The 19,914-nt window shown below is 36.3% G+C and overlaps 2 protein-coding genes across 10 annotated transcripts in view; both read right to left on the bottom strand.

Annotated features, from left to right (window-relative positions):
• The window catches only part of LOC117398833 (complement C3-like), a 52,441-nt gene extending 41,894 nt beyond the window's left edge, over nt 1-10,547 (bottom strand). For all 5 annotated transcript variants that reach the window (XR_009311586.1, XR_009311589.1, XR_009311588.1 and 2 more), the window contains exons 1-9: nt 10,469-10,547; nt 7,635-7,827; nt 7,129-7,291; nt 5,348-5,418; nt 4,216-4,304; nt 3,560-3,639; nt 1,783-1,870; nt 1,162-1,264; nt 571-694 (exon numbers count right to left, since the gene is read on the bottom strand). Coding sequence is in view for 1 of the 5 variants with exons in the window: in XM_033997912.3 (XP_033853803.3) it covers nt 571-694; nt 1,162-1,264; nt 1,783-1,870; nt 3,560-3,639; nt 4,216-4,304; nt 5,348-5,418; nt 7,129-7,291; nt 7,635-7,827; nt 10,469-10,533 (976 nt within the window). In the remaining 4 variants the exon portion in view is untranslated. The remainder of the gene's footprint in view (nt 1-570; nt 695-1,161; nt 1,265-1,782; nt 1,871-3,559; nt 3,640-4,215; nt 4,305-5,347; nt 5,419-7,128; nt 7,292-7,634; nt 7,828-10,468) is intronic.
• A 6,015-nt stretch (nt 10,548-16,562) lies between these two features.
• The window catches only part of LOC117398834 (prestalk protein-like), a 92,711-nt gene continuing 89,359 nt past the window's right edge, over nt 16,563-19,914 (bottom strand). For all 5 annotated transcript variants that reach the window (XM_059012391.1, XM_059012393.1, XM_059012392.1 and 2 more), the window contains one exon: nt 16,563-17,993. In XM_059012391.1, coding sequence (XP_058868374.1) covers nt 17,788-17,993 — 206 coding nt within the window. In that variant the 3' untranslated portion in view covers nt 16,563-17,787. The remainder of the gene's footprint in view (nt 17,994-19,914) is intronic.

Here is a 19,914-nt window from a genome sequence, read left to right as displayed (position 1 = left end):
AGTAATAAAATAGATTTTAAAGCCTTCCTTCGTACTACTTTAATAGCTGTTTATATGAAATGTATATTACAGCTTAATTGACGTAAAAGCTATTTAAGCACTTCTCAAGAAACATGCATCAGTTATTGTGGCAGGGCAGAAGGTGTATCGTTGGTGTTTATTTAAGAATGGGTTAAATGTTATGCTTTGTTGTATGGTATTATATTGTGTTTTGTTTTAGTTAAATGTGGTCTGGCAGAGGAGATTTGTTAGGAGAGAGACAGGAGATAAAGATTTTAAAGAACAAAAATACAATTGCTACCCGTGCTGGTGTCAAGATTGGTTTTTGTTTGAACTTTGCTCTGTCAGCAGTGTTTTTGTCTGTCTGTCTGTTTGATTTGATTTTTTAAAATGTAATAAATACACACACCAGCGTTTCAGCTTGCAGTACCTGTGTTTGTGTGTCAACTTCCTGGTCCGGGGACGTTACCACCGAGCCACCCTGCCACAGTTACCTATTTGGTGGTTCATTGTTTGTGAACCCAGTGATTTATCACCTGCTCATATATCAGGATAATCTCAAACACTTACCAGTAGACGTTAAGACGGTGGCCCTGATGTAAATGGAGTAATCAACCAAATCTCTAATATTTCCATTTGTGGTGATGCTTTCGATGTCAGATTTTAATAAACTGACTGTCCCTGTTCCTGAAACCTAAAATCAAGAAATACATAATAATAATTGTATACAGTAGTGTGCAAATGTATTAGAACACACCAAGATTTGTCATTTGTATTCTTTATATACCTGCCTGCATGAAAACCTCAGGGTGTGAGAATTTCAATTTCCGCTCAAAAATCAGTGATATAGAAACAATATGCACTCATGTGTGAAAATGTTAGACAGCTTTGTGCTTTAATTCGGCATCTTAAAACAACAAAGTCTCCTGCATTTTACCATGTGTGGCTCTGTGTTCCTTCTCTCTTACTATTTTAAATGAATTGCATGTGTGGCCTATTAAAGCAATCTATTAAATTAGGGCAATCATTGTCCATCTGCACCAAATAGTCTGGACCAGCGTTCCAATTGGTCGATGCATTAGGTAGCCTGAGATTAGTGGTGATCAGTGTCTGTGAAACTGGCTGTGAGTGTTCAAATTCTCGATGCTTGTCTATACTTACATCCACTCTGTGTGGAGCTCTTTGGATAGTTATTTTTGTGCCGTTCACAATGACACCAAAAACCACATAGGCCACTCCCACCACATCCTCGCCATACAGGTAACTAAAGAGAAAGGGAAATTAATTAAAAAACAAAAAAAAAAAAAAAAAAACATTTGTTAACTGTGGCAGGGCAATAGTGTGTGTGTGTGTGAATGTAAGGCTGGCAGAATGCAAATCTGTCCCTGCCAGCAATCACAGGTGTGGCCATTCCCCAATTAGGTAATTGATGCATTAAGTACATTTTAACTATGCATAATAACATTGTAATGATGTGTAAGTGCACATGTATTTACCATGTAACTCTATGCACAGTAATTAGAGACACTTAATTTAAAGTGTTAATGACGTACAGTAGCTAACATGAAAAAGTCAGATAATTGGAATATAACCCTAACCCTTTTCTGATACAATTGTGTATTAACATATTTCATTAAAAAAGATTGCATAATAACATTGTAATTATGTGTAAGTACACATGCATTTACTAAGTCTACATCTACTACTATGTAGTAATTAGAGACACTACATGGAAAGCGTTCCCGGATGTTCATCATTAAGGAGTTTGAAGATATTACCCACCGAGCAACAATCGTCACTTTAAGTTCATTATCATCCACATGGAAGAACTTTTTTTGAGGATTCAGCTGGACTTCAAAACTTGGGAGCACTGAAATGTAATAACATGTGTTCTTATTACAGGGCATTTCTGTTCATTTTAATACATTTATTGCAAGTAGTAGTTTCTCCTCTCTTAACATTAAAACCTAGATTTACCAGACGTCCTGTGAAAACTGAGATTTTCACGGTTTTCAATCTTCATTTCCCGGTTAGAAACAGTAAAATTGTTAAATCATTTTGGTTTTGCTATTTTGTATTCACCGTTTTTAGAACAAAAATATAGCAGTGTGCTCAGCAACTTGACAACACAGTCATTTATTATACACAAATAAAATAAAGAAACTTATGGGTTACTTGTTTAATAATTATGATTATGTGTTTACTAATTAATATCCTGTTTAACTTCCTGGACCTTTTTTTTAATGAATTCATTTTTAATCTTGGAGTGCCACCTGCAAGTTAGCCTTTTAATATAGTCTTTATTGTGATTAACACGGTCATTTTCAGAACCGATATACAATATATACATAAACTCAATGTTTCATTTTAAAATGATGAGTGTGTTCGTATATAGTTATTTTAACTGCTTCAGAGTTGCTACAGCTTCAATGAACTGAAGAAACTCTAACTACTTCTTAAAAGTAACACGTATTTCCACGTGCATTACTAAAAAATACTTTGGATTTAACTTGTTTTTGCAACCGCGTTATTTGAGGGAACAATCTGATTGGCTAGTGACATTACAGAAGGGATACATCTCATACACTGCGCTGGGGGAATTAACCCAGGACAGAAGTGCACGTCACCTATAAGGATATGTTGTGTGAGTTTATAGTTATACAAATATAAACATTTCTATGTTGTGGAAAACTCTAGTATAGTATAAGAAAATCTAACTATTTTCTTGGGGAGAAAGGCTGTGCTGAACATCACCAGTACACTTGCCCCATTTTAAAGATGTATATATTGTGTTTTGGAAGGTAAATGCTGTTACAGTAAATCAAGTCTAATTGGACAGGCCAAGCATACATGTGGAAATGTGTGTGATTCAATGGAAACCTGGCCTAATTGGAGGGGACAAAAAAAACTGTATGCGGAATGTGGTCAGGTTAGATTGGATAATTAATTGGCAATCAAACCTGGCTGACTGATAAAGTTAGTTCAGTCAGGTAACTCATGCGATAGATTATGTATTAAAGCTTAGACTAGAGAACACTAATACATTCTACATATTTTACACTTCATTCTTTACCCTTTGGCCTTGTCTTTCAAGGTACTCCTGTCCACGAATTAGCTCACAAATAAGTGGAGAGGCTGACCGTAGGGGAGTAGGATAGATGCCCCTTTAGACGAAGTCAATCTGCCAATGGAGGCTGTGGAGGAGGAGGTAAACTCTGGCTCACAGCGGGACGTAATGGATTAAGGTGAGATAGAAATCCTTTCCTTGCCGATCATTGGATGTATTTTTTATTGAAGGACGAATAAGTTACTAGCTGTTCGATTGACAATTTGTTCTGGTATTGGTGAGTTCCCTGCCTGAATCACCATTTGCTTAATTTCAGAGCAGGATGTTGTGTTGAGGACAGTGACTGACGTTGTCTTGTAGCAATGCAACACAAGAGTGTGTGGACCTGCAAATGAGGTATTGTCCCGTGTACCTGCATGGGTACCATTTCACAGTGGAACCCAAAAATAAATTGGAAGAAAATGTAAAATTTGAACCACAAAAATGTCTTACCGTACTCCTTCACTTCAAATTCGGATACAAATTCTGATTCTTTCTGGTGATATTTAGAAATCACCTTCCAAATTCCCACACTAAAAATAGAAAGAAAAATTAAGTTATTAAGTTTAAATATTTTTTAAATAAAAGCAGGAGGGAAATGTAGCTGCCTGGATGCACACGGTGCTGTTCTAAGAATTACAGTATTGTAATAAACCAAAATATTTAATAAACCAAAAAGGGGAGTATTGATAATATTAGCAGTGTATATACAAAGTAAAGGAATTTTAAAATGTTGGTTATCACTTGTTTTAAGGAAAAGGGCACTGCTACTTACTGTGTATTTACATAGTAGTTACATAGTAAATACATGTGTACTTACAGATAAATATAATGTTATTAAGCATAGTTGCAATGTACATATTTTTGCACGATATATGTAAGTACACAATTGTATCAGAAAAGGGTTAGGGTTAGGTTAGTATTAGGGTTAAGAATGCAAAACATTACACATTACACATTGTAATCATGTGTAAGTACACATGTATTTACTAAGTAACTACTATGTAAATACACAGTAATTCAAGACACAATGTAAAGTGTTACCCAATAAATCCTCACCCTTGTACAAAAAAGAAAAAAGAAACATTATCTGCTATTCTAAAACTTACTTCACAACCTCAGGAAGTTTATAGCTGTAGGAAACGATACCACTACTAGCCACCCTGGTTACTTCCTCGAAAACAATGTTGTCTGGATTCTGAAACACAAACAAATCAAAAACAAAATGCATATAATCTATTTCAGAAAAACCTCAGAACACCACATCAAACAGTTCATTAAATACTTCACATTCATCATAATTAAGACCCTGTGTGAATCACGATTCCACAGACTGCGTGGAAATCGTGAAATTAGCCCAATACTGAGATTTATTTCAATATTCTTAAGAAATAAAAATGTATTATTTGTATTTCATACAAAAAAAAATCACATTAAACTGTACAGCTCTGCTGTGTGTACTATTCACCATGCACATAGTGCTATGCAGTGATTATGTCATTATTATTATTTATTAGCAGATGCCCTTATCCAGGGCGACTTACAATTAATACAAGATATCACATTATTTTTACATACAATTACCCATTTATACAGTTGGGTTTTTACTGGAGCAATCTAGGTAAAGTACCTTGCTCAAGGGTACAGCAGCAGTGTCCCCCACCTGGGATTGAACCCACAACCCTCCAGTCAAGAGTTCACAGCCCTAACCACTACTCCTCACTGTGACCTATATGCATTCTAGGCGGGAAATTAAAATACTACACACTGTAAACAAGAAAACGGATGTCTAAAAAGCTGAAAACGTGTCTGCAGCAGATCGCGTAGAGCCACAGCGATGGAGGTAAGTTCTTCTGTACGTCCTGCAACGTTGCTGCAAATTACTTTCGAAAATCAGCTGTTGACAGGCATTACATTTAAAACTGCTTCAGTTTAAAAACGGTTTACTTGATAAAACCATCATGCCTGTGTCAGTACAATTGACTTTTTCAAAAATGGTGTTTGTGCGTGAACCAAGATGGCCGCCTGACGAATTTTTTGGAAAAAACTTTCAAAATCTTCTTCTGGAGAACTGGTGAAGTTACTGATTTCAAACTTGTCAAATATCAAGAACTAAACCCACTTCTTCCAGTAATTGGTTAAGTGTTTAATACTGGTACTGTGGCTTGGGAGCCATAAAACTGCCTGGCAGTTCTAGTTATTATTTGTTGAAGATAACCTTTCAAAAACCAAGATACTAACCTTAATCATAATTGTCACTGAGTTGTTGGTCGATGCCAGGGCTTGGGTCATGGCAAAAGTTCTGATGTGAACTGAAACAGTACAATAAAATCAATACCTCTCTCATCTCTTACCTTTTTCAAACAGAAATTGTTCAATCATTAACTAAAATGAAACTATGTAGAAACACAAGCCAAATGCCTTACATAAATCCCAGCCCGATACTGTCCAGTTATGAACCCAGAGATTATTAATTATGCTATTTTCTGCACCTCTCAGAAATAAACACCTTAGAGTTTTAATATCCACAGTTGTATATTCTCTCAAGCTGTCATCTTCCAAGTTGATTCTTGCTGCATTTTGTATATTGCCCATTGACATTGCCTGAGAAGCAGTTCAACAGATTAAGTTCAGAAATGAATGGTATCACTTCCTAAGATTTTGAGGGTAAATATTTGCTCCACTTTTTTTTTTTTTGCAAAGTGAAATTAAAAAAAAATGTTAATTTAAGAAACAATACACTGAGTTGTTTATTTCTAGTTTTGAAATGGTAAAATCAAATCAATACCTCTATTTTATCTTACCTTGTGTTGTTACTATCCTTGCAATATTGAGCACAGTGTAATAAACCACAGTGAAAACATGGTTCAGAGAGGTATGGTAAAACATTAAAAACCAATAAGCTATGCACAGTATAACCATGGGGAAAAAGCATGGGAAATCTGAAAAATTATTGTTATTATTATTTCTTAACAGACGCCCTTATCCAGGGTGACTTACAATTGTTACAAGATATCACATTATACATTATTCAGGTATCACATTATTTTTACATACAATTACCCATTTATACAGTTGGGTTTTTACTGGAGCAATTTAGGTAAAGTACCTTGCTCAAGGGTACAGCAGCAGTGGCCCTCACCGGGGATTGAACCCACGACCCGCCGGTCAAGAATCCAGAGCCCTAACCACTACTCCACACTGCTGCTTGTACTGCAGTAAACTTTTATAAGGGTAACAAACATCAAGTTGCTTAAAATAGAAATGAATGTAACAACTTTTGCTTCTACCCTTCTGACCAATTAAGCGATCTTTGACTGTCATCATCTGTCAGATAGGACTGTGACTTTAGGAATATAGGTAAGCTTGGGTTGAAATCAGAGAGTGTGTAGATGGAACTGTATTGAATAAAAAGCAAAAGGCCCAAAACAAAGTCAAATCCTTTTGTCTAAAGAACACTGCAATGACAGCAGATCAAGTGTATGAAACTCTATTGCGCCTGAGGAAATGAAAAACGAGCCATAGGCATTTTCAATCGGGAAATCACCATGACAGCAAGGAACTCAATGTGCAAATTAATTCTGTACATTTCACCAGTAACACTTTCCTAAAGTGTCTCTAGTTACTGTGCATTTACATAGTAGTTACATAGTAAATACATGTGTACTTACACATCATTACAATGTTATCATGCATCGTTACAATGGACTTAATGTGTACATATTTTTTGCACGATATAACCTTAATCCTATCCCTAACCCTCTTCTGATACAATTATGTACTTACATATATCGTACAAAAAGGTTTAGACGTTAAGTACAATGTAACTGCATAAAAACTTTGTAATTGTGTGTAAGTATACCTGCATTTACTAAGTAACTACTATGTAAATACACAGTAATTAGAGACACTTAATGTAAAGTGTTACTATATATATACTTTACTGATAGCTCCTTGCAGATATCTAGATTCTACACTTAGGATGGATAAGCACTGTATTATATAATGTTAGAAATCCTTACCTGTTTCAGATGGGTTGTAGATGGGTTTGTCTGTCTGGGTGAAAATGTACCCAGAGTGGAAACTCACCATGACAACATGCTCTAGAAGGAAATGTGGGGAAATAGCTTGCAGATAAACATATTGCTTCTCACGAGGGTTCGCCTGCAACTGATTAGCAGAAATCTGTGGAGGGGGAATAATGTTTGAGATTTATTTTTAAAAAAATGTTTTCAGGTTAAAAACATCCCTGAAAAATATCAAATAAAAAATAAAATCTATATAATTGACATTACAATTTGCAGACCCGCGACAGTCATTGTACAACTTGCAAAATAAAACTTCTATCTAAGATTGGATTTAAGGTCAGTCTTGGGTGATTCCTGGCCTCATTGTCTTCCCACAAGACTAATCTCCCTGTGCATTTTCTATGGGCAGAAGAGCATTGCACACAAAGGGACAGGTAACCTGGGGTATTTGAATGTTTGGTCAGTCAGGTCTGTACTATTTATTTAGATAAGATACATACCTCAATAGTTTTCAGAGCCTGGAAGTTGTTATTTGAATTCAGAGTCACTGTTCCTCTGTAGAGCTCATGAGATTTCTTTGGAAAGTTTAAGACCACTATGTGTGCCTCTGTGTCGCCAGAGAAGTCATGAGACTCAAGAAGCACATTCTCCTTGGTGCCAACCCGCAATATGTTTGGAGTCAGCATGACAAAACTGGAGGGAAAAAATACCACTCAGACAAATAGCATGTGACCAGGCTTGAATAGGAAGTACAGCAAAACCTCCCACATCAGTCAGGAAACTCATGTGCTAGATTATTTATTAAAACAGAAACTAGACATTCTGGTTTGGCTATTTAAATCATTCCGCTATTCCATATGCGGAATGTGGTCAGGTTAGATCTAAGGAACAATAGACAACACTGTTACATTATACATATTTTACACTAAATTATTTGGCATGTGGCCTTGCCTTTCGAGTTACCCCGGGCCATAAATTAGCTCACAGATCAGTGGAAAGGCTGACAGTAGAGAAGCCATGGGCAGGGGGGCAGAATAGCTGCCCCCCCCCCCCCCGTTAGACGAAGCCAAAAAGCAGGTGGAGGCTGGGGAGGAGGAGGTGAACTCTGGAGCACAGCGGGGGAGTAATGGATTGAGGTAAGATACAAATCATTTTCTTGCCGATCATTAGATGTATTGTTTATCAAAGAACAAATAAAATACTTGCTATTCGACTGACGATTTGACCTGGTATTGGAAGCACCTAAAATATGCTTGATGATTATGTGACTTAATCTATGCTTAAAGGCAGTTCCCTGCCAATTCCAAATTTACCACCCACCACTTGAAACCATAAACATTACTCTAATGTTTATTCATGTGGACCAGGTAGAACTTGCTAAACTCCTTCCAGAAGATATATACGTTAAACTATATTATGCTTTGAAACACATCCTAAAAAGTACTGTGAAACCTACATTTTTTTAGGCATACAGTGCTCTCAACTGCATTTAGTTATAATGCCCCCAGATTGTGGAAATACTGCCTTTTTCTATTGGAGATGCTGCTTTATATGTCAAGATTAAAGACTTACAGTACTTTTATAGTCTCGCCTTTTGAACCTGACTTACAAATATACTTTCTTTTGTATCTATTTTATTTGCTTATTTCTTCTTCTTCTTCTTCTTCTTCTTCTTCTTCTTCTTCTTCTTCTTCTTCTTATTATTCTTTTTGTTTTAACAGAAAGCACTTTGAGATACTGTAGGATGAAAGGTGATACATTAAAAAGAAACTGAAATGAAAATACGTAAGATCATATGAAACACAAGCCAAATGCGTTACATAAATCCCAGCCCGATACTGTCCGGTTACGAACCCAGAGGTGAGTTATTTATGATGCCATTTTCAGCACCTCTCAGAAATGAACACACTAGAGTTTTAATATCCACAGGTGTATATTCTCTCAAGATGTAATCTTTCAAGTTGATGCTTGCTGAGAAACAGCTCAACAGATCATTAAGACTGTGGGAATAATTTCTAGTTTGTCCAAGACATATTCAAGTTGTATTGCACTGGATTTTAATATTCTTCACTACTGACATTTTTTTTAGTAATTGAAATCAGACTTTGCTAGGAACTATAAATATAGAATAATGTATGGGCTGCAGTGCATTACAAGAAAATAATTCATCGAGGGGTTATGTGAAATCATAAACCATAAGAGCAAAGCAGAACCCTGAGGTTAAATCTTTCCTCAGAAGGCACTACATCTATTTTGTATATTATAGGGTAGCAGTGTGGACTAGTGGTTAGGGCTCTGGACTCTTGAACGGAGGGTCATGGGTTCAATCCCAGGTGGGAGACACTGCTGCTATACCATTGAGCAGTGTACCTTACCTAGATTGCTCCAGTAAAAACCCAACTGTATAAATGGGGAATTGTATGTAAAAATAATGTGTAAAAAATAATGTCATTGTATGTAAAAATAATGCAATATCTTGTAACAGTTGTAAGTCACCCTTGATAAGGGTGTCTGCTAAGAAATAAATAATAATAATTTAAAACATATGATAAAATATGCTGTTGTTCAAGATATCTATCAATGCTATTCTGAATAGACAGTACCATTCTGGGTTTGTGCTCTTTTCGTAATGTTGAATTCAGAACAGTATAATATTTAATCTTTATGTCCTGGGAAGCAAAGTTACTGGTGCTTAAACAGACCATATTGTGCCAGGTTCATACTCACTCTTTTTTTTCATTAAGCAGCAAATTACATTTGCTAAGTTTGTATCATGCTTTTTGGATTTTTGTGCTCTCTGACCTATTGTTAGATAAGATTGTACCAGAGCCAAATCAAATGTGGTTTTCTTTGATGCAGTCGGCTGGGTGTTGAAAATGGGGCATCATATTAATGGTCAAATACGTGTAACATAACTTTTTTTTTTAGCATGGGTCACAGTGTAAATATAGTTACTATCCATGTAATATTATATAAATAATATGTATTTTAATAATGATGTCTTCAGGATATTGTTGTTACAATGTGGTATGATCGCCTTTGTCTTTGCATGTCCATGCTTTTAGCTCCCACAGGTCATGGGATGTCAATACTTGAAAACATTTAATGACATTTTTTTTAAAAAATCAATAAATTGATGGTGACAGTACTTGAGAAAAGCTACCAATATGAAACAGCTTCCAAACGTTGTCCTAAAGTTTTAAGTTGTAAATACATTCGATAGCTTTGGCTGTGTTGCATATTGTAGCAATATCATGCCCAAGAGTAACAGCTCATGTGTAAAGTGCATGTGTAGTTCTCAGACTCGTTGTATAAGGAATAGAGGCATACTTACATAGTGTCACAGAGTCCAATGAAAGCCAGGACCAGCAGCCCATGGTAGAGAGTGGCCACTCTCATGATGGCATGGATAGTGTCTGAAACCTCACTCTCAATAAGATCTGTTTATAAAGAGTTAAGCTGTTAATGTATAACAAAACTAGACTCAGGGACATGCTCTTTCTCCATTTCTATCCAAACATTGACTTTACTGCAGATATTTATTCTTTTTATTCTTTTGCCAAGAATAAACCCATTGAGACCATCATTAAAAACAACATTGCGCATTCAATCTGGGATCAGAAACATTTATCCTCCAGCAGTTGTTGGAACCGACTCATTAAAGTACATGCAATCTGAGTCATTGTTCTACGCTTAGCTGATACATTTGGGTTATTTATCATATCCCGTATAGTCGCAACCATACTTTTCCATGCCATAGGGACTAAATGCAACTAATGCTGATTGGCCAACACAAGACCTTCTGCAAGTGTAAGACTAGATCAGAAACTGTGCCTAGGTATATTAACCTGTAACATCAAGCCTAGGTGACCTAGCAACAGACCTATTACAGTTTTATACACAAGGAGTACCCAGTGCAGTTGCCTTCTGCAGTTCATCAATATCCCATTTAAAGAAACCAGTAACTGACAGTGATGGGGTTGAGGGTGGCATTCTAATACAAATCTGGTTTAGCACAGTTTGTTTTATTTCTATCATCATAATCAAAACAAGGGAAAAATACAGGTCTTAATAACATGATTCCTACTTGCACCTACTTTTTTTTACTAGCGGAAAACAAAACCAAGTCTTTGATGTATTTTCTTTGAGATAATTGAGATATGCAAATCAAACTTCAGCAATGGTTCCAACCAGATCCCAAGATATTTAGAATTATCCACCACTAAGAGTCTATGGGCAGGATTTTCAAAAGGTCATAAATGATCACCCCGTGTTTATCAACAAATCATTATGTATCATTGATTTTTGCATTTTTAAGCGGTCATTATTAAATAATCATGCTAAAGTAATTTCCAAAATGAAATATATTTGTGAAATACAGTTTTTCTTGCGACTCTGTGATGCTGATGATACAGAGAGAGTGTACAGGACCAGGATTAATTTCTTACAAACTACCTAGGTAATTCAATACTTGCAGTTATTATTATTATTATTATTTATTTCTTAGCAGACACCCTTATCCAGGGTGACTTACAATTGTTACAAGATATCACATTATTTTTACATACAATTACCCATTTATACAGTTGGGTTTTTACTGGAGCAATCTAGGTAAAGTACCTTGCTCAAGGGTACAGCAGCAGTGTCCCAACTGGGGATTGAACCCAAAACCCTCCGGTCAAGAGTCCAGAGCCTTAACCACTTTTCCACACTGCTGGCCTTAATCCTTACACTATCAGAGCACTAGAGCGTCCATTTTGAAAAGAAAAAGGACGTTATATATTTAGTTTAGGGGGAAGTCGGGCAAACCCGTTAACATATACTGATTGTGTAATTCTAGCGTAATTCGATTTTGCGCCTCGCAGACTAGCGGAGGCTGCAAGACTCTGCTGGAAGCAGACATTTTCTTTGTAATTTCATTACAATGTTTTGTGATTTCTCTTTTTATTTCTTCTTTTGATTCTGGACTATTATTTTTATATTATTATGTTATAGTAATCACCTGTCAAAGTAACGTCTTTATGTTTTTATTGAAGCCTCACGAAACCTGTTAATTGTGGTACTTAATGTCATAATTTCCAAGCTAAGCAAAATCACAGCGAATGAAACACCTACTGACTTTGGTTACCATTATCTCTGCTCCACTCATTCATGGTGTCATCAGCTGAACTGGTCAGCGATGACTTATAAAAGGTTTCATGGTCTTGCAAAAAAGAACACCTGTCAAATACACAAAAAGGTGAGTGCTTTATTACAGTATTTTGTGAGCCTGTGAAAAATGAGCATAGAAAAGTAGTAAACTTTGTTATTTAAAGTGATGGTTTATCAATGACTTGAACACATTTTGATATAGAATCACAACACAAATCTATGCATGCATTAAAGATACACTGAATCAAAGACGGAGCCCACACATCTCAAAGTTCATAGTAAATTGGATCATTTCAAAAAATAGAAATTATTTCTCCCAGTAAATGATTTGAAAAAACAAACTTTGGAGATAATGACCGTTGTGCCATCTGAGATATCCAAGGACAAATGTGATAGTGTGTTTATCCTTTTCAGTGCAAAAGTAAATAGTTACTCCCAGCCCCCTTGGTGTGTCACAATATGAATAGGAACGTAACATTGTTCCATTAAAATCTTTAACATTTTCACTGTCAAGGGAAGACAATCCACACATTTCAACACTGAGAATCCGCAATGAATGATTTATTGACTGCAATTGCAGATGATTTAATGAACTGTGATGGGTAGCCCCTCCTCGAGGCTCTAAGCGGTTGACTCCCGTTTCAGCTTCCCAACGCGTGACTGAGAAGCCGAAATAAAAGAAGCAACATGAGAGAATAACACACGGAGCCTTTATGCGCTTGCTGATGACGTGTTGGTTAGGGGCACATTCTCCTTCCAGAAAATCTACCAAGTTTACAATTATTATTTTATTTATATACATTTAGAGTGCCAAAATGTTTTAAACGCTCATTTTCAGTAATCCCCAGCAACAGTTCAGGAGAACTGAAGACCAGTGGATGGCCTCAGATCCCATGAAAAAAGCCAATTGTCTCTTTACACCCTCTAGAGGTCAAATGTCAACCCTTCAGGTTTCCACATGAGCTCATCAAGCATATGGCTGGTACGATCTGCTGTAGTGTGATGAGGAGAAACAGTCCCTTCTGTTTTTCCTTCCCTAACCCACAACCCATAAAATCTTTGTCATATCGATCACTGATGTCCAGACAGGAAACTCATGTGATAAATTATTTATTAAAACAGGCTACTGCATTTTTGGCCTCGCCTTTCGTGGTACCCCTGTAAATTAGCTCACAGATAAGCGGAGAGGCTGATCGTAGGGAAGCCATGGGCAGTAGGGCAGGCTAGCTTTAAAAACAAAACCGAACCATGCTGGACAACCAAGCAGCCATCATCATCATCATCATAATAATAATAATAATAATAACAATAAGAATTGATCACAAAGGCATGTGGTTAAACATCAAAATAATTTCAAACATACATCATGTCCTCTTTATAATTATTATTTATTTCTTAGCAGACGCCCTTGTCCAGGGTGACTTACAATTGTTACAAGATATCACATTATTTTTACATGCAATTACCCATTAATACAGTTGGGTTTTTACTGGAGCAATCTAGGTAAAGTACCTTGTTCAAGGGTTCAGCTGCGGTGTCTCCCACCGGGGACTAAACCCACGACCCTCCGGTCAGGAGTCCAGAGCCCTAACCACTACGCCACACTGCTGCTGGGGATGTGTATAGCTGTGCAACCGTTGTAACTTCAATGAATGAACCAAGCATAATAGGTGGTTGCATTTTCCAACGTGGATGCAAAACTCAATATATCAGAACGTCAGAAAATGCTATTGGGATACATATGTTGACGACGTGTAGGGTTGTACTTTTAAAAGGATCAGTGCTCATCCTGCGCTTAGTTTCGGGTAAAGATCTGGTCCTGTTCCAATGTAATGTGAGTCAGCAGTAAAAACACATTTGAGGATACACAAGTAACCACATTATGGAGTTATGTTGTATAAGCAAGTAGCAGGATAGCATCAGGAATATAACTCAGAGCTAAGAAAGCTGCAGTTTAAAGCATTGGTGCACACAATTATTAACAAACAAACAAAAAACAGGAATAAATAAACAGGCACAATGGCCAAAATATTTCCTATCTTTAGTTTAATGATTGACCCTTTTGAATGCAAGCAGGATTATGTCATACCTTCACTACAAAGCACCTCCATATTAATTAAAATGTTAAATTGGAGAGAAAACTGGTGGTAAAATAATTAGGCACAAAAAACAAAATAAAACAAAAAAGATAATAGTTGTACATATTTCTTCAGCAAAAAATGAGCATCAGTAAAGTAAGTAAATGTATTAATAAAACAGAATAAAGTAAACAAGTTGAAATGAAGCCATTTGCACATGAAGTACATTGTAACTGTGCATAATAACATTGTAATGATGCGTAAGTACACATGTATTTGCTATGTAAGTATTATGTATGTGCACAGTAATTACAGACACTTAAGATAAGCTAACAGGTCTTTAGAATCTTGAAGCTTGCTATAAATGATTGTGTACATTTCAAGCAACCTAAACAATTCACCTCCAAATATAACCTAAATACACATTCAAAAAAGTTTTCATACACACCAAAAAAAAAACATTTCTTTGTTTGTATAACTGTTGCCACAGTGAGTTACAACACAGATACAGGGGGTTCCTTGGAAAATGTCCTCCTTACTGCAGACTTGTGGGTCAGCTACATCTGTGAAAAATCCCCTGAAGAACCATCAGGTGGCATGTTTCTTTAGAACTTAAACACCCTGGCTGTGCACCAGATGGTGTTGTTTCAAATCCATGTGGCACTGGATCACATTTTAAACAGCACATAAGAACATAAGAAACTTTTGAGAAGGAGAATAGACTTGTTAACACAAATTACAAAGGACAGAAGTATTTTTAATGTTCCCATTTGGATCTTATTACTTCACCTGGTAGGCTGTTCCATGCATTTCTAACTCTCTGTGTAACTGAAGCTAACTCTTAGATCCTAAAGAAGAAAAGAAAGATATACTGATCAGACAAAGAAATAGTGACAATTACATAAAACCAAAATGTAAGTCATACATTTGTCAAATCTTAAATTAAATGAGACAATCACTAATTTGTCTATTTTGACAACGTTCTAAGTGGTTTGATTTCACCTGCACAACAAATCAAAACTGAAGCAATGGGGTGTTTTAATAAATTTGCTCTACTGTATGTGAAAAACGAAATTAGTTGACAGAAAGGCAACTTTGATTCGAATCCGAGTCATAGCACCTGTGCACAGAACAGAAACGGTCCACGAAGCAGTGACCATGCACACTGCAAGGGCGCAGCATAAGGGCGCAGCATAACTGCTATGCATTAGATAATATATATGGACACCAAAAAAAAAAAAATCACATTTAACTCAATGAAAAACACAATAATTAACGGTTAAATTACATTTTTAATTTCTAGGTGCCAGCAGGGAACACCATTACTGTACATTAAAGCATCAGGATACGTCACCTACTATATTACAAATGCAAATGGGAAAAGAAAATACATGCAGTACTTTCAGTATTGAGCGACAGTCATTGCAGTTTATGGCGGCTGGGAAAGGGTTAAATTACCTTGAACTTTATTTCAGTCCGCTTTATTGTCCTTGTTTGTTTGATTTGGCCGCAAGCAAAATTAGTGCAAGACAGAAATGTGTAGTTCATGTTAGGTTTGAGTTAGGACTTTGGAGTTTACACTAGTGGGGTTCCCGTAGCTAAACCAGGAACAGACCATAATAACAGTGAGTAAGTCAGAGAATCAGAGCGCCATGGAGAATCCGCCATTAAGCAGTACATACCTTAGTGTTCCTGTTTCTCGTGCTCCTCCAGATAGAGAAAAAAAGATATGTAAATAAATGATTGTTCATTTTGAAGCCGGACCCACGTTGATCATTTCAACAAGTACTATACTGGTAATATTATAGCATTGCATAACCTTTCGATTGTGTCTCCATCTTCTGACACATCTCAGATGCTTTCTCTTCAGCAAACGTGGGCAGTACTGTGTACAGTTGGTACAAAAAACATCGAATCCAAGTCACTCCCCCCAAATTTGAAATTTTATGTTGGCCACAAAGGTACGACTTAAATACGAGTAAATAGCCTCCATAATATTATTTCTCCCTACAATCCCTCTCAACCCCTTCACGCCTCCACCACCAGCAGATTAGCTGTACAATGGTACAACCGCAATGTTCTGGTATTAAACCCACCACCCTCTGGTCAACAGTCCAGAGCCCTAACCACTACTCCACACAGGTATAACGTGTAACTCTCAGGACTACAACATATTATAAGCAAACAGTACAATTGCAATGCCATGAAAAAAAGCATTTATTCACAGGATTTTTATGAGCAATAATGCGCACTACTCAATTATTTTCTCCAAATAAATATTTCTAAATAAAATTGTTCTTCATTTCATTATTATCATTTTCAATTTCTCCCCTATGCAATGATCTGCGTTTCCAACCTATACGGCAAAGTATGATGGCCCAGCAATAAATTGCAGTGTGTTTGTCATGTTTACCTGATCACAGGCCCAGAAAGACACTTCAGTATGATGGTCCTTAAAGGGTTAATAAGGGTCCAATGCCAAGGATTTTATGCCACTAAAAATAGTTTTACGTTTTAATAATGTGTTTTTAAAACTGTAGGGAGGGAATTGTGCTATCTTTATGATAATGAAACAGACAATTCTACTTAATATAATGATTTGAATATAATTATTTGAATTACATGGTTTATTGATTAATAATATTGATTATTCTTGACAGATGATTGTATCCATTACATTACTTGGTTATTCAAGATACAGAAATATCACAATTATTGGTAGTAACCTAACTTACAGTTTAAAATAGTAATGAACCAGTTTACCTTTTTAACTGGTAATGCTTTTTCAGACAGGTCACAGAGGAGATGTTTCTTCCATTCAAGACCCAAGAAAATTCAACTAGGTGTAGTCTTCCTTTTAAACTTCATTTGGCTTTGAACATTGGCAGTCTCATTCCTACAGGTTCTATATCATCTAAACATCAATCTCAAATTATGCTGAAACAGCATATTCACAATACCAAGCAATAATACCATCACAGCTCCGTCTTTTCTAATGTTTAAGATCATTTGGTTTATTTTATTTTAATTCATGGTAGGCAGATATCTGAAATGTAACTCGACAACAGAACATCCTCAATTGAATTAAAAACAAACAAATGACTCCCATCCCAATGAAAGGGGGGCTAATGACAAGGCTGGGTACACTGAAACACAGGAAACTAAGCCCTGTTGCCACTTACTGCGATTGCAACCCACCTAAATAATTATTTGCAAAGTTACCTTACTTCCCTTTAAACTAAACTATATATAGCCCATAACACCTAAGTGAGTACCGTGTAATACGTGCTCCGGCACTGAAGGAGCTACCCAGGTTTTTATTATTTGTGTGTGTGTATCTTTCACTACCTGAATGACTCATTGTATTGTCAACCAATTCATTGCATTCAGAGTCCTGGTTAATGTAATTCTCTCTAGAATCTTCTCAGAGTGTTTGTTTCAGCAGCGCGGTGAGTAGACCAACTGGCAGGGTCAGAAGGAGATAGCTGGCTCGGGTGGACGGGGACCCGTTGACGCCCCTTTCTTTGTATTGGTTACACAGGCCAGTCTGGCAGCATTCTACAGTTTGGAGGACTGAGGTCGATGCTGTGCATGTGTCCTCACAGGTCTTTATGACAGCAACAGTTTTTCCTAAGAGGAAGAATCACAAAGAAGGTTAGCCTCCACCTAGACTAAGCATTCTCCAATCAGAAATCCTAACTGCTTCAGGGTCAGCAGCTCCCATAAACCTCTGGGGCCTCTTAAATGGGCAACTGAGCTCCCATAAACCTGTGGGGCCTCTTAAACGGGCAATGGTAACATGCAATCTGTCCAAAAACATCACAAAAAGTCAAAGCAGACAGCCATGCAGAGATGTGATATCAACAAACAGGGCGAAGTTATATATAAAAAGGGGCCAGCTCTGTAAATGTGTAAGTGGCTAAGTTAAACAAGATGCTACAGCAGCAAACAGTAGTTGCTTGTAGCTACATAAAAAAAGTTGAGGGCAAGTTTGCCGAAATCGTGTCTTGTTTAACTTATTTTTGCATTACACCTTCAAAAGTGCTGGCCCTTTTTATATATAATGTTTACAGAAATCACATCTTTATATGCCTGAGACCTTCATTGTAACTTGGCTGTTTTGTACATACAAAATGAACAGGTGTCACACCAATGGGATGTACACCAACATATCCAGATGTGGCAGAGACTTGATTTTAGTGCTGTAGACCATTAACGTATACAATAGCAGGTTATTACATACTATATATCAGTTCAATATAAAATAGCATAACACAAGTTCAACAGATATAAAATTGCATGCCCTAGTTCATCTCAATCTCTACCAGTATGCCAGATTTTATTATTATTAATTTCTTACCAGATGCCCTTATCCAGGGCAATTTACAATTGTTACAAGATATCACATTATTTTTACATACACTTACATTTTTTACATACAATTACCCATTTATACAGTTGGGTTTTTACTGGAGCAATCTAGGTAAAATACCTTGCTCAAGGGTACAGCAGCAGTGTCCCCCACCAGGGATTGAACCCACGACCCTCCGGTCAAGAGTCCAGAGCCCTAACCGCTACTCCACACTGCTTTTTCTAATTTTATTAAAATATTGTGTGTTCTAGTTTTAGTTATATCATGTTCATATCATAGTTATAGTTATAGTGCAATACAAATATCTTACATAATCGATAATGCATCTATAAATGTGTTATACCGCATGTTATAAATATGTATTATAATTAACTTACACTGCTTACTCTTGTAACAGGTTATTAAAATGTTTTTTATTTATTTTTTTACATAAACTATTAGTTAACAATGAATACATTCAATAACATATTTTTATATTCTAGTTTTATAGATGGATCCCTAAGAAACTTGACAAAAATATTTATGTAACAGAAAAACAAGACTTGATGTCCAAACATTTGTCTAAATTAATAAGTGACTTTAAACCCGTCACGGCAGTTATTTTGACAGGTTGAGGTTTTCAAATTTAAATTACTCTACGTGTCTGAAAGTTATGTAGTTGTCCGTTTATGACTTTTCCTAAATACCCCGACGGCACATGAAAGGCAGGATCACAAAAATAAGAACGTTATAATCCCACCCACCTAGAACCACGAAAGCCATCATTTTGACTGCCTTTTACAATACATGTTATTATGAATATAGCGTACAATATTCTATTTTAGTTTTATACACAAGCCTGTTGTTATCTCTACTGGACCTGGCAGCCATCAATTCCTTCGTTTTGTTCAAGGAGAAAACTGCAAAGCTGCAGCAGCTCAACTTGGATTCTGTGCTGCACCGAGTGACACACACGCAAGAGAAAACATGTTACTTTAGTTTTAAATGAAAAACGTTTTGTATGTGCATATACCTGTTTACACCACTAGATTCTTTTGAAATGTTTATTTTATTATAGTTTTTCATTTTTTGAAGTAGAGCTTTATATGTGGTATTAGAAAATAAACCCTTATGTTTAATTTAGTGTTTCGGCTGTGCAGATGTTCGATATGACCTGCTTGAATAAACTTTTGAGTTGTA

The sequence above is a fragment of the Acipenser ruthenus genome, chromosome 44 (assembly GCF_902713425.1).
Source record: "Acipenser ruthenus chromosome 44, fAciRut3.2 maternal haplotype, whole genome shotgun sequence".
NCBI lineage: Eukaryota > Metazoa > Chordata > Actinopteri > Acipenseriformes > Acipenseridae > Acipenser > Acipenser ruthenus.
The sequence above is the reverse complement of the archived record's forward strand: the minus strand, read 5'-3'. Positions and strand labels throughout refer to the sequence as shown.